This window comes from Lemur catta, chromosome 17 (genome assembly GCF_020740605.2).
Source record: "Lemur catta isolate mLemCat1 chromosome 17, mLemCat1.pri, whole genome shotgun sequence".
Classification (NCBI taxonomy): Eukaryota; Metazoa; Chordata; class Mammalia; order Primates; family Lemuridae; genus Lemur; species Lemur catta.
Window position 1 is genome coordinate 38,767,483 of NC_059144.1, and position 13,692 is coordinate 38,781,174.

A 13,692-nucleotide genomic window follows, 5' to 3' on the forward strand; every position below is an offset into this window, starting at 1 on the left:
TGAATTAGGACAGTGGCAGAGGTTATAGAAAAGAGGTTGGATTCCAGAGGTAAAACTCACAAGAGATGCAAATGTGTCCTTGGAAGCAGAAGCCATGAGAATGTGGTCAGCAGCCTCTTCCTTTCCTTTCGTTTCCGCTCCGTGCAGTCTGGCCGCTTGGCCTGTTCAGACATCACTCTGACCACTGTCTACTTCAAGCTCCTCAGGTTTCCTTGGGAGAAAATTGAGGCTCAAGGAAACCCCCAGTCCGTCAGAGGCAGAACCCGGACCAGAACTCAGACGTTCCACGCTGCAGAGCAGAGGGTTAATGCTGATTTTAAGAAAGGCTGGAAGGACGCCTGGGGCAAGCCAGCTGCAGCTGCCTGTGTGTTGGCTCCTGGGAGCATAACCGGCAAAACCTCAACCTCCTCCTCCTCGACTCCCGTGGCAGGATCATCCCGCTCTCCTGGATCTGAAAAGCCAGGCAGGTGAAACTTCCCGCTGAGCCGCCGCAAGTCCCGGATCCTGCACCTGGTGCTGGAGGCGCTGCGGGGCGGGGGGAGCAACCCCCAGGCATGTCGCTGTCGGCCATCGGGTTCTACATTCTTCATAAGTACCCGACAGTGAACGTCATCCCCTTCAAGTGCCTGCTGAAGCAGGCCGTGGTCACCAGCATGCGTGGTGGCTTCTTCACCAGGCCTCTTAACTCCAAGGCCAAGGGGGCCACCGGCAGCTTCAGATTAGTTCCCGAGCGCAAGAGGAAAATCCAGCCCAGGAGGACGGCTGCCTCAGTGGCCCCTAGGAGAGCTGGGGAGGCCAAGGAGAAGGGCCCCAAGAAACCAAGTGAGGCAAAAAGGGCCCTTCCAGCTTGGGTGAGGTGGAAAAGCCAGCCAAGACACCTGGGGAGGTGAGGAAGGCGCCTCCCAAACCATGTACAGCCAAGCAAAAGGCCCCCAAGAAAGGAAGCGAGGCCAAGGACACAGAGGCAAAACTGGCCGAGGCTAGCAAGGCCCCCAAAGCCAGACAAGGTCACACGGGCCCCTTCCAGTACCAGTGGGCTCAGCAGAAAGTCAAAGGTCAAAGGCAGTAGGAACCGCCAAGCATTCTCTTGGTCTTCTTTGACGTGATGGGCTGTTAAACAGAATTGAAAAATACTGTGGAGCTGTGCAACTCTTCACAAATTCCACTTCACGCAGAAACACAGCGCACCGTTGTCAAAAGCTGGTAACAGACTGGCGTACTGGACCCCCCTAAACTCTCACCAACCAGCCCGGTGGGGTAGTGGTGCCAGTGGGGGGGGGGGACAGTTAAAACTAAATCATGAGCGTTAACAGCTGTCAATTTAGCCCTCAGGGCTTACTAATGTTCTAATCATGCCGGTCAATTTGGGAGGATTATTTCATTGAAACTTATTTTATTCTTTGGTATTTTAAATACGTTCATTAAGAACGACAAACAAACAAACAAACAAAAAATGGCTCGAGAGGGCCAGGAACTGGGGAAATATAGGCACAGGGTATGTGTGTCTCTGCAGGATGACGGGGCCCCGAGGCTCCTCACATTCTCAAGGGGTCCTGTGATTCCACAAAAGGCTGGTCCACTCAATAAACTCCTGTCTCCAGCGCTGGGTGGGAGCTGGGACGCGGTGGGGACGCATGGGTGCATGGATGGATGGATGGAGAAGCTGGGACGCCGCGCCCACACGAGGGAATTTCCTTTGAAAGAGAGTGAAACTCTGAGTTGGAAACCCCTTTTCCTAGAAATGCCTCCCCGCACCCAACGTGACCTTCCCGTTTTCTGGGGTGGTGGTGGTGGGGGGACTTCCTGAGACCATTCTGTCCACGGTGGAAACGCTTTCGGTTCTGCCAGGATTCCCGGAGCAGGCGGGGGTAGGGCGGAGCGGGAGAGAACCGTAGGGGGGTCCCTATGGCGCCCCCCCCCAGCACCCATGGGGACCTCTTTCTCCTCCCTCCGCCCCCCTGGAAGCAGGCTGGCTCCTGGCCCGCCTCAGCTTGGCCTTTGTGAGTCCTGGGGGCAAGGAGGAAGGGCTCCTTCTGGGACCCCGCCTCCTCCCCTATTGAGCAAAGCGCGTCCCTAAACTCCCGGAGGGAATTAGAGTCCTGGGAATGTCCTGGGGAAATCCCTGCGCTGTGACTTGTAAGGGGCTCCGCCCCCCCGCAGGCGGACTGCGATTGGTCCACCACGACCCCGCCCCTTTCTTGGGCGCGGCCAGGGCTGGGACAGGGGAGTTACTAGCGGCCCCGCCCGGGCGCCCAGTCCCCTACCGCCTGGGTCTCACCTCGCCATGGTTCGTCTGCGTCTGCAGTGTGTCCTCTGGGGCTGCTTGCTGACCGCCGTGAGTTGTTACTGCCCCGACCCGACAGGTTGAGAGTGGGGAATGAGAAGGAATGAGAAGGAAAGAGAAGCAAGACTTCGGGGAGGAGACCTTCCTAGCTGGTTTTGGGGGAACAGAAGGGTGGATGGAGGCTGGGCAAAGTACCCTGGTTCCTGGCTAAATGAGGTGGGCTGCCTCTCCCTTCTCCCTGGTTGGGGTCCTAGGTAGCCCATAGAGGCTGCTTAGGTAAGGCACGGCTGGCACACACGTGCCTAGGCGGTGTGGATGGGTTTGGGTTAAGAGAGCCTCAGAGGCTGCCCACACAGAGACGGGTAGGGGTTTGGGGAGAAGCGGGGAGTGAGGCGGGCCAAGGGAAGGGGTGGGTCTGGCCCGTTTCCTGTCCCTTTCCCGTTGTGGACAAATGCCAGCCTCTGTGAGTGATTATCATCTTCTTGCCAGCTGGGGCTACCTTCTTCCAGGGCATCTTGTGGGAACAAGGGGTGGCAGCAGAGTCCCAGGTACTGTTTTGAGAAGGCAAGGAGCTTTTAACAACCCCTTCCCATTAGAGGAATTCCCAAGGCTGTGTCTTTGTGCCCTGAATTTAAGATGACATGGGGGCCCGGGGAGAGAAGAAGAGTTCAAGAAAGGGATGGGAGACCAGCAGGGGTTTCTCCAGGCACGAGAGGGCTGAGACTCAACCAAGCGTATCTCCGGGATTTTCAGAAGCGCACACTTGACTCAATTTTTGTTGAAATGTATTTTTGTAGTTCCTCATTCTGGAGGCTGGGAATCCCCCAAGTACCTGGCCCTCTCGATCCAGCCCCTCTGGCCTCCCCCTACTTTCAGGGGCTGTAGATTCTGGCATGAGGTCTGGGCAGGAATGAGCCGTGGCGTGGGGGTTGGCAGCTAGGGAAGAGAGGGAGTGGGGAAGCTGCTTTGGTCCCAGAGCTTTCATTTTCACTCTAAGCAGTGGCTTTTAGGGAGAAAGTAGGCAGGGAGAAAGTGGAGCTAGAGAGAGGGAAAGACAGCCCTTGTGGGAGGATGGAGGAAGAGCCAGAGGAGGTAGAATGAAGTGTGGTCTTCTCAAGAATAGGGTCTGCCTTCATAACTCCCCATTTTGGCTGCCAGTAGAGGCTGGGCTGTGACAACAACAGTAGCAGGGGCTACTTATTGAGGGCTACCCATGTGTCAGACTTTGAGCAAGACACTACATGCATTCTTGGTCTGATTTCTCCCCACTCCCCCATTATACAGATGTGCAAACTGAGGCTCAAAAAGAGGCATTGTCTTCCCAAGGTTCTCATAGCTAGGTAACGGTGGGACCTGGATATGAATCTACATCTGCCAGATTCCTGAGCCTGCCTCTCAGAGGATGAGAGTCTCTGAGCCCTAGTCCTGAGCTCTTTGTGGCAGAACCAGAGCTTTGGGGAGGGAGACTGACGGACTTTAAGAGGAGGAGCTGCACTTATCACGTGTTTGAAGACAGTATCAGGGACTTTCAATGATCTGGGAGCATAATGGGAATGTCCATGTTCACAGGGTGGTGCCTTGTGATGTGCTGGTGGGGGCAGTAGCCTTTTCTACTTCCTTCCTCATTTAGGTTAAGACACAGTTCTGTAAATAATTTGTTCAGATACTCAGGTTGAGTGACAGCTACCAGTTGGGTAGGATCCTGGACAGCCAGCCAGTGAGCCAGGGTGCTGGGCATCCAAGCAGCTACATATGTATGATGAGTAGAACTGCCATTTAATGAGCATCTCCTATGTTCCAGACACTGTGCTAGGCCATATACAGATATTTATATTCTTTTCCATTTTCACAGCCTAACCTGCAGGACAGATGTTAGTACTCGCATTTTAGAGTTGAGGAAACTGAAGCTAAGAGAAGCAACATAACTAGTGTTACAAAGTCAAGACTAGAGCCTAAAGCTGTCTGACTCTCAAAACTGTGCTCTTTTCCAGGGCTGTTCTCAAAGTGTGGGATGATTTTAGGGAGCACATGCATAGAGAACTAAATGCAGACTCACTATACAGTTCTTTTAAAAATCCTTCCCATTTTTTTCAAGGAGGAAGTCTCTGGAGGTAGACTCTAGTTAATGCCTCTCAAAGTCTTGCTAATCCTCCTTTTAAAACAAAAATCAAGAGCCGGTCTGGGGTGGACGGCCCTCAGCAAGCAAAGCAACCAGCTGGGGTTTAATAACATTGCTTTGTTTGCTTTGAATTTATTTTTAAGGTTACCTTTTATTTCTGAGAGCTTACACTGTTCTTCTCTCATGGCAATGAAATAAGGTTTATATTGAAAATAAATGTATTTAAATTAACAAGTAGTAATTGACAGCATGGGTGGTACCCAGATGTAGTAAAAGTGGTGTAGGTGAAACACAAGTTGATGGAGAGAAGGACCTGAGTTCTCATTCAGAAATTGTCACCATGAGACTCTGGGCAAGCGACCCCGCCTCTCTAGTGGTCAGTCTCGCCATCTGGAAAATGAAAGAGTGGGTGTTGACCCTTCCAGCTTCACAATCCTAGCAATGTGTGAGGGAGGGGCTGGATGAGCAGATGATGAGGAGCTGGAGGGAGAAAATGGGCTTGGAGTGGGGAAGGAAGAGGAGCAGAAGAATGGGAGGAAGAGGCCGAGTGCTAAATATAGCCCCATGCAGGACTGGGAGCAGCTGAAGCCAGCCAGCCTCAGGATGCCAGGGGAGGCGCTGGAGTCCTCATGTCCTGCTGGGAATTTGGGAAGAGGAAGAGTTGGGAGTCCAACCAAAAGGCAGATCTGTTCAGTTGAGAGAATGTTGTGAGTTCCAGCACCATTGCTTTGTAAAATGCCAGAATGATTCTCTGGGCGTGTTTGTAATCAGCTCAGCTGGCAGTTTAGTTAAAAACAAACACCAAGTCAGATGCAGGCTCTGTTTTCTGCTTTGGACTTCCACTTCGGCTGCAGCCTCTGTCCTTGCCGACTGTCACTTTTCTGCCAAGGAGGCCACATCAGAGATTTCAAGCTCTCTTCAAATTGCACAATTCTGTTTTTAGGTCCACCCAGAACTACACACTGAATGCAGAGGACAAAAATACCTACTAAACAGTCAGTGCTGTTCTTTGTGCCGACCAGGTGAGATGCCAGCCCTCTAGCCCTGCAGTGGGACCCCTCTTGGTTTGCTAGCAGATGCAGACCCATGTATTACCTGTAAACTGGAGTCTCAAATGACTCGTTTCGCATCCCTGCCTTGTTGTCAGAATGTTCTGGGTTCCCTCTCTACCCAGGTAAACCTCTGTCTACCCTAGATTAGAGTTCCTGTCTCTTCCGTCTTTCCCACCATACTGTGAAAGGTCCAAGACTTTCATCTTTGAATCCCCCACTCTAAAGCCTGGCCTGATCATTTTGTGATTCGTGTCTGGCTCATTGAATTAGCCAGAGCTGCCTCACTTCCTGATGTTTTCCAGGAGAGAAACTGGTGGATGAGTGCACAGATGGCATCGACACAAAATGCCGGCCTTGCGGTGACGGCGAATTCCTAGACACCTGGAACAGAGAGAAATACTGCTACCAGCACAAACACTGCGACCACAGTGCGTGGGCTGCTGGGAAGGGGACACTTGGGAGCCAGGCTCATATTCCAGCCGATGTTGCTGACAGTGCAGCCATTCTGATTTTGGGTAGCCAGGGTCTGTTCTGATTGGTTGGAGTCTGGGTTGTACTGGCCGTTAGGTGTTAATAACTTGACTGCCATCTCTACTTGGAAGAGGGCCTAAGGGAAAAAGCAAGGAGGGTGGGGAGCGGGGCTCTGAGTGTGGCCCAGCATGGAGTTCCCATCCTTCTGGCCTGTCTGCTCAGACCTAGGGCTCCGGGTGCAGAGGCAGGGCACCTCGGAAACAGACACCACCTGCGCCTGTCAAGAAGGCCTACACTGCACCAGCGAGGCCTGCGACAGTTGCGCCCCCCACAGCTCGTGCTCCCCTGGCTTTGGCGTCAAGCGGATCGGTAAGTGGCCTGTCCAGGAATCAGCTCTAGACACAAGACAGACAGGCCGAGGGTCAAAGGTGAGGGGCTGGGCAGGGGGCACTTAGCCCCAGGGGCAGAGGAAGTGAGACTCCAGCCTACATCGGCATCCCTGCTACAGTGAGCAGGAAAGGGGACCTTGTCCATGCCCCTGCCCGCCGTGGGTATCTGCCTTTGGGGGCCGTCGGAAGAAATCTGAGGGCTGCAGTCGTCTGGGAAGGAGTGCTCAGGGCAGGAGCTCTTCCTGTCCTGCTTGTCCACTGGCTCCCTTGAGAGCCAGACAAGTGTCCACTGTGATGGTCAACATTCCCCTCCCCACCTGTTCCAGGTACAGGCATTTCTGACACTGTCTGCGAACCCTGTGCAGTCGGCTTCTTCTCCAATGTGTCATCTGCTTTCGAAGAGTGTCACCGCTGGACAAGGTATAAGGACTCATCCCTTGTACTTCCTGCCCCAGCAGTGGCATGGACCTGCCTCCACTCTGTCCAGCCACTCCATGGGGCAGTCTCTGCTCCCCCAAGTCCACACACACGTGTACACTTGTGAAACATCTACAGAGTGGCCAGATGGGCACATTTCAGCATTTTTCTTGCCTGCTGTCTCTTAGTGGTCATAGATACTGCTGAGCTCTCAATCTTCATGAGGCTGTCTCATCTTGGGGGTGTCGGGACACACCTCTTCATTCTCCTTCTGCTCCTCCTTGGTCTTTCTCCTCTTTCCTGTTCCTTACCTGGTTTTCTAGGGCTTTGTTCAGACTCTCCTGTCTAATGCCTTTGCCAGCCTCTCCTGTGGCGTCTCACCCACACCCATGGCTTCTACTCCCATCTCTCTCCCATGGCTCCCAATCAGTGTCTCCTGTCTAGATCTGCCTCTTGGGTCCCAGACTGCCATATCCAATTGCTGAGTGTTCCCTTCCACCTGGTGGCTCGCCGGCACCTCAACCTCTGTGCATCCCAGGGGGGCACACCCACCTACTCCCTTCAGCCTGCATGAAAGGCACCACTGTGGCTTTAGGTACTCACCCCTGGGCCTCCCTTCCTCCCCTCTAATCCAAACCAGTCACCAGGTCCTGTCCATCTGGCCTTCTAAGTTTGGGGGTCCGTCTCCTCACTGTCTACACTGTCATCACTTTTGTCTGGACCTCGTCACTGTGGTCTGGGTGATGCCTTCACATCTTCACCGGCCTCCCTACCTCTAGCCTCTCCCCTTCAGCTGGTTCTCCATCCCCTTGCCAAAGTGAGTGTTCTACATTTCCTTTCGGATCACAGCACTCCCTGTTTGAAATGCTTCATGGCTCTCTGTTGCCTTCAGGATGAAAAAACCCAGACTCCTTAGCATGGCATTTGACCTTCAGCTGCATTTCCTGGTCTCCTCCCCGCATAGCAGTGCATCCTGCTACCTGCAGTCCCCTGGACACACTGTTCATTTTCCTGCATCAAACCCTTCTGCCTTGAGTACCTTAAACATATGCCCCATTAACTTTTTGCATTTGATTTTTAAAACTGGGAATCACAGGCACATGGGACAGAAACATGAAAGGGCCCACAGTGATGTCTCCCTTTCAGCCCTGCCCCTCAGCTCCCAGTTTTCCACCCTGGAGGGAGCCACTGTTCCTTTCGTATCCTTCCAGAGATTCTATAATACACACATGCAAATAAAAAAATAAATACATGCCCGCAAACACACATATTCTCATTCCTTTTACTTTTTACATAAATACTGGCATACCATATACACTTTATTTGTTAACTGTCTGCCTTTCCCTGGTAGATTGCAAACTCTTTAAATGTAGAGACTTGGCCTTTTTTCCCCACTTCCATTGATACATCCCCTTTGCCTAAGACAGTGCCTGATGCATTGCAGGTACTCAATCAATTCTTTTTTTTTTTTTTGAGACAGAGGTTCACTGTGTCACCCCAGGTAGAGTGCAGTGGCATCATCATAGCTCACTGCAACCACAGACTCCTGGGCTCAAGTGATCCTCCTGCCTCAGCCTCCCGAGTAGCTGGGACTATAGGTGTGTGCCATGAAGCCTGGCTAATTTTTCTAATTTTAGTAGAGACAGGGGTCTCGTTGCTCAGACCAGTCTCGAACTCCTGAGCTCAAGCAATCCTCCCATCTCAGCCTCCCAGAATGCTAGGATTATAGGTGTGTGCCACCATGCCTGGCCATTTTTTTTTTTTTTTCCAAAGATACAGGGTCTTGTTCTGTCACCCAGGCTGGAGTGCAGCAGCCTGATCATAGCTCATTGCAACCTTGAACTCCTGGGCTAAGCGATCCTCCCACCTCAGCCTCTCAAGTAGCTAGGACTAAATGCACATACCAGCACACCTGGCTAATTTAAAAACATTTTTGTAAAGATAGAGTCTTGCTGTGTTGCCCAGGCTGGTCTGGAACTCTTAGCCTCAAGCAATCCTCCTGCCTTGCCTTGGCCTCCCAAAGTGCTGGGATTACAGGCATGAGTCACTGCACTTACCTGCCTAATACACTTTTACTGATAGATGTTGACTGATAAATGGAGGCACAGGTGGTAGAGTATAATCAGGACACTGGCTTATAATCTGACTGAAGCTCAGTAAGTGTGTGACTCTCACCTCTCTGAGCCTCGGTGTTCTCATCTGGAAAATGGGAGTGACCTTCATCTCACAAGGCTTGGGAAAGACACATCAAAGTGTGTGGTAAACTCTTGAACGCTTCTCTTACGTAAAACTAAAGTGTGCTTTCTCCAAAGCTTGTCTTTCTTTCCCCCACCTTAGATGGTTTTTCCTGAGCAACATCCTTCTCTGTCCATTCCTCCCCACTCCTCCTGGACCAGGTCTTCAGCATCTCATGTCTGGCCTCCTGCTCGGCCTCCTGGCTGTTGTTTCTCCTCTGGGCTCTCTGGCGGGCTGAATGCTCTAACTGGTTAAGTCATCGGGTTGGTTGCGGATGAGACCTGCCAGCTGCATCCAGTCAAGGCCTTCATGCTTGGTTATCAGCAACATGGTGCTAAAGACTCAGTCTTCTGTAGTTCCCCAACACCAGGCCCGGTGTCCCTCACATCGTGTTGTCCTGCTTAGCTAGAATGCACTGTTGCTCCAAATTCACCACCCCTCGGGGCTCACTCAGATCTTACTTCCACAGGGCAGTCTTTCTGGAAGACCCTTAAACCAGAGGTTCTTAATCTGGGCCAGTTTTTCTCCCTGCGGAACATTTGGCAACATCTGACACATTTTGGTTGTTGTAGCTGGGGAGGGGGGTGCTACTGGCATCTGGTGGGTAGAGGCCAGGGGTGCCGCTAAACATCCACAACAAGGAATGATCCAGCCCGAACGTCTCTGGTGCCAAGGTTGAGAAACCCTGTCTTAAGCCGAACTCATCATCTCACCATCCCAGCCATTACGGTCCCCATCTCCAGTGGACACTTCCCGTTTCACCTTAGCCTGTATCACAAAGCTTGGCACTCATAGACTCTCCTATTTATTATTAATACTTCTTCAAGATGTGCAATAATCTTTTCTCTGCACTTATGAGTTCCATAAGAACAGAGTCTGTGTCATTCCTATAGTAACCAGCATAGGACATTGTACATAATGCGTGCCCAGTGAACCTGGCCTTGCTGATTGTACACTGTCTCCCTCCGGGGTTGGAAATCTTATGCTTGGGGAAACTTAATATCTCTTTCTGTGTGTGTGTGCACACATGTGTCTGTGTGTAGGTGTGAGACCCAAAACCTGATAGAGCTACAGACAGGAACTGACAAGGCTGATACTGTTTGTGGTGAGTCCTGGACAATGGGCCCTGGCAGCAGTCTAGGGAGGTGGGAACTCAAGGGGGAGACTGAGGCACATAGAAACACTGGGTGGGAAAAGGGGGAGGGGAGGTGAAATGAGAAGGGGAGGCATCCTAGCTCTGCCATTTATCTTGGGATCCTGGGCAAGTTACTTTCCCTCTCTGAGCCTCAGTTTCTTTATCTGTAAAATGGGATCATAGCACCTCCCTTAATAGGTTGGTGTAAGTGTCTGGCATGGGTTCTTGCACTTTGGAGGCACTCCATAAATGCTATTCTGCCACCCTGCACTTCAGGTACTAGTGCAGGTGATGTTGTCCCCTCTTCAGTTCAGATTTTAGAATGAGAAGGTTGGCCTGCAGCACAGATCACAAACTCAGATAACTGCAAGGACTAGGGAGGTCATGCTAATGAGTGAAAAAGGTCAGGGGTAAGAGAAATACATTCTCTTTGCTTTTCCTTAAAATTTACTTTCCTCTTGGCAGGGCCGGGACTACAGTGAGATGAGCTAGACACTTGCCCCAGGCACAATATGTATGGGGGTGCCATAAAAATGTAGTGATCAAGATAAATAACATTTGGATGCCATATTTTTAAAAATCAAAATTAATGCAAAAAATCTATGATGAGCAAAATAGTAAAATTTTAAATAAAGAACAGAATCCAACCTAGCATTTGCACAACCCTGTCTCACTTGCCTCACCCTCATCCTGGCCCTGGTTCCAATAAAACTTTATTTAAAAAGCAGGCGGCTGGCCTACGGGCTGTAGTTTGCTGAGTTGGTGTCTTCCTGCTGATTTGCAAAATATGGCATTAAAATAGCATTTATCTTGATTATGGAGTTTTTTGATGTCCCCTTAAATTTTGTCCTGAAGCAATTGGATCCCTTGCCTCACCCTGTTCCTGCCTGCCTCTTGGTCTGTTTTTCATTTACTCACTTAGAATAGAGACTTAGGTACAAGACACTTTGCTTTTTCCCTCTGCTCTTCTGTAAGAAAAGCAGCAGTGCAGAGGTGAGTAGGGAGCGGTGGGGAATGTGGCGTTCAGGCAGAGACAGCTACTGCCACTCAGTGCGATGACCAGGTGGGGAGGCTGCCCACTGGGGCTCAAGCTTCCCAATTTGTAAGAGAAAGAAGATATCCAGATTTTTAAATATGGAATCTCCCAATTTTAAAATGTTGGCAAATATTTCAAAACATTAAAAAAAATGCAGAGACATCTGCCAGCCACATTTCCCCAAGGGCTACCCCGATGTCGATGAGCTTGCACATTGGATTTTACAGTCTGGCGAGGCATGGCAGCGTTGGGCATGGGGCAGGCTGGGGGGGTGTCATGCTGAAGTCTCGATTTCTCCAGGTCACTGGGAACGGCCAAGAGCCTGGGTGTTGATCCCCATCACGCTGGGGATCCTCTGTGCCATCGTCCTCTTGGTGACTGTCTACATCAGTGAGTCCCCAGGTGGGGAGGGGCTAAGGAGGCGGGGGGACCTGCTTCCTGGTCTGGCCTCCCCAATTTTCCATCCTTTCTTTCTCTAGGAAAGGTGGTCAAGAAGCCAAAGGTTAAGGTAGGTCACCCCGGGAACTGGGACAGAGCTTTGGCAAACTGGGAAGAAAGATTGACACATTGCTGCCTATGGGGCAGGAAAACAGATTCTGGGTCTGTCCCTGTGGCCACTGGGGTGGCAGCAGGACTGGCTACTCTCACTCCCACACTCCCCTGCTCTGGCCTTGGCTCTTTCTGTCCACTCCCTCAGTGCCAGGCTTTGTCACCTCCCCACCGACCTGCCCTGGCACCACTGGCAAAGTCTAACCCTGGCTGTTCTTTGTACCTCCTGGCACTGAGCACGAGGGGAGCCATGTCTTTGGGTGCTGGTGCTGGGTCAGCCGGGTGATAGCAAGAGGAGCAGCTCCCGGAACCCCCTGGCTCCTGCTCTGAAAACTCCTTGTCACCCTTGGTGTGGCCAGCAGGGGGCAGGAGGCACCCAAGGAATCTACGCTGATCCAGCGTGTGGGGACGGGGAAAGGGCTTGGGCGGGTTTCCGCTTTCCAGCCAGGGACTCCTCGGAGGCGCAGCTGCCCCTGCTGTCGGGGTAACCTCACACCTTGGCTCCCCAGGCCCTTCACCCCGAGGCTGTGTTGCAGGATCCTCAGGAGACATTTTATATAGACGATCATGCTGGCCCCAACCCTGCTGCTCCAGTGCAAGAAACCCTGCACGGGTGCCAGCCAGTCACCCAGGAGGATGGCAAAGAAAGCCGAATCTCAGTGCAGGAGAGACAGTGAGCTGTGTGTGCCCAGGAGCGTGGCAGCGTGGGCACCTGCCAGAGAGCCTGGGGCTACCGCGGTGTGAGAGTGAGGGGCCAGCACTGACCGGGCCCGGCCCCCTTCTGCCTGCACCCCTGCGGCCGGGACAGAAGCCCTAGCACTGGACACAGGAACAGTTCACCTTGGAGAACCTCTCATCCCAGCCCTGGAGCCCAGCCAGTCTCCAACTTGGTTTTAAAGATGGAGGCAAAACTTAGGTGGTGGTGACAGGGGTGATACAGAAATAGCCACCACACCCTCCAACCCAGCAGATCGGTGTCCAGAGATGTGTCTTGGTGGCTTCCCTGTGCCCAGGGAGACATATACATGGAGTGTCCTTTGCAGCGTTGTTTGTGATAGTGTACGACTGGAAGCCACTTAACGGTCCACCAGCAGGAGATTGGCTCCATCAAATTGTAATATATTTATACAGCAGGATCTCCAAAACACTGTCAAGTGAAAAAAAAAAGAGCATGTTGCAGAATGATGGGTATGGGACATTTTGGTAAAGTACTACGCTTTGATGTATGATATGTTATCTATGGATATATGTATAAATATAATATACATCCTATATATAACAAAGGTTCTGGAAGGACACGCAGAAAGCCCACAACTCAGGGTGGTGACATCTGGGCTGGGGAAGAAGGGTCTGGGAGAGGGTTGGTTAAAGGGAGATTTGGGTTTCCCATAATGCTTCATTTTTTTTTCCAAAAGGAGAGTGAATTCACATAATGCTTATGTAATTAAAAAATCATCAAACATGTAAAAAGAAAAACGAGAGTGGACATGCTGGGTGACACGAGCTGTTTAACTTGCTGTCAGGCTCACAGAATTAGGGCACTTTCTAAGGACAAATAAGAGTGTCCCCAGGATGATGCTCCTCCAGGGTGGTTTCCACGTGTGCTAACATTTGGCATCAAGTTTGCAGAGTGTTCTCTCCATTTGATTCAAGTCCCCCAAAACAGCCTTCTAGGGCAAGCAGGGCCCGTATCCCTCCCCTTTTCACAGAAGGAGAAGCTGAGGCCCAGAGAGGGGAAGTGACCTGCCTGTGGTCGCACAGTGGTACCCAGTGGTGCCATGCTCAGAGATCCCCACTCTTGATCCTGAGCTTCTCCCAGATCTGCCTGCTGTCTGGAACCGACATCTGTAGCTCCTTCCCAGGGAGATCCTGGGTCTCCCACCGCCTTCTGACCTCTCCACTACTACAGGAGCCGCTGCTTCTCGGTCAGATGGTACCCCCTTCCCCCCAGCAGTATCTCAGGATAAAAATAAACCATCCTGTTCTCTTTTCCTGCTGTGCCAAC

The 13,692-nt window shown here is 51.7% G+C and overlaps 1 protein-coding gene across 2 annotated transcripts; it reads left to right on the forward strand.

Moving 5' to 3' along the window:
* The first annotated feature begins 2,229 nt into the window (after positions 1–2,229).
* CD40 (CD40 molecule) lies at positions 2,230–13,163 on the forward strand. Of its 2 annotated transcripts, none has more exons than XM_045528568.1 (9): positions 2,230–2,335; positions 5,347–5,425; positions 5,758–5,883; positions 6,149–6,295; positions 6,642–6,735; positions 10,011–10,072; positions 11,439–11,528; positions 11,618–11,646; positions 12,224–13,163. In XM_045528568.1, the coding sequence occupies exons 1-9, from the start codon at positions 2,285–2,287 to the stop codon at positions 12,362–12,364; spliced, it is 819 nt and encodes a 272-aa protein (XP_045384524.1). In that variant the 5' UTR covers positions 2,230–2,284; the 3' UTR covers positions 12,365–13,163. The 2 variants fall into 2 exon arrangements, with proteins under 2 accessions (XP_045384524.1, XP_045384523.1); XM_045528567.1 differs by having other exon boundaries at positions 2,231–2,335; positions 12,197–13,163.
* The last annotated feature ends 529 nt before the right edge of the window (positions 13,164–13,692 follow it).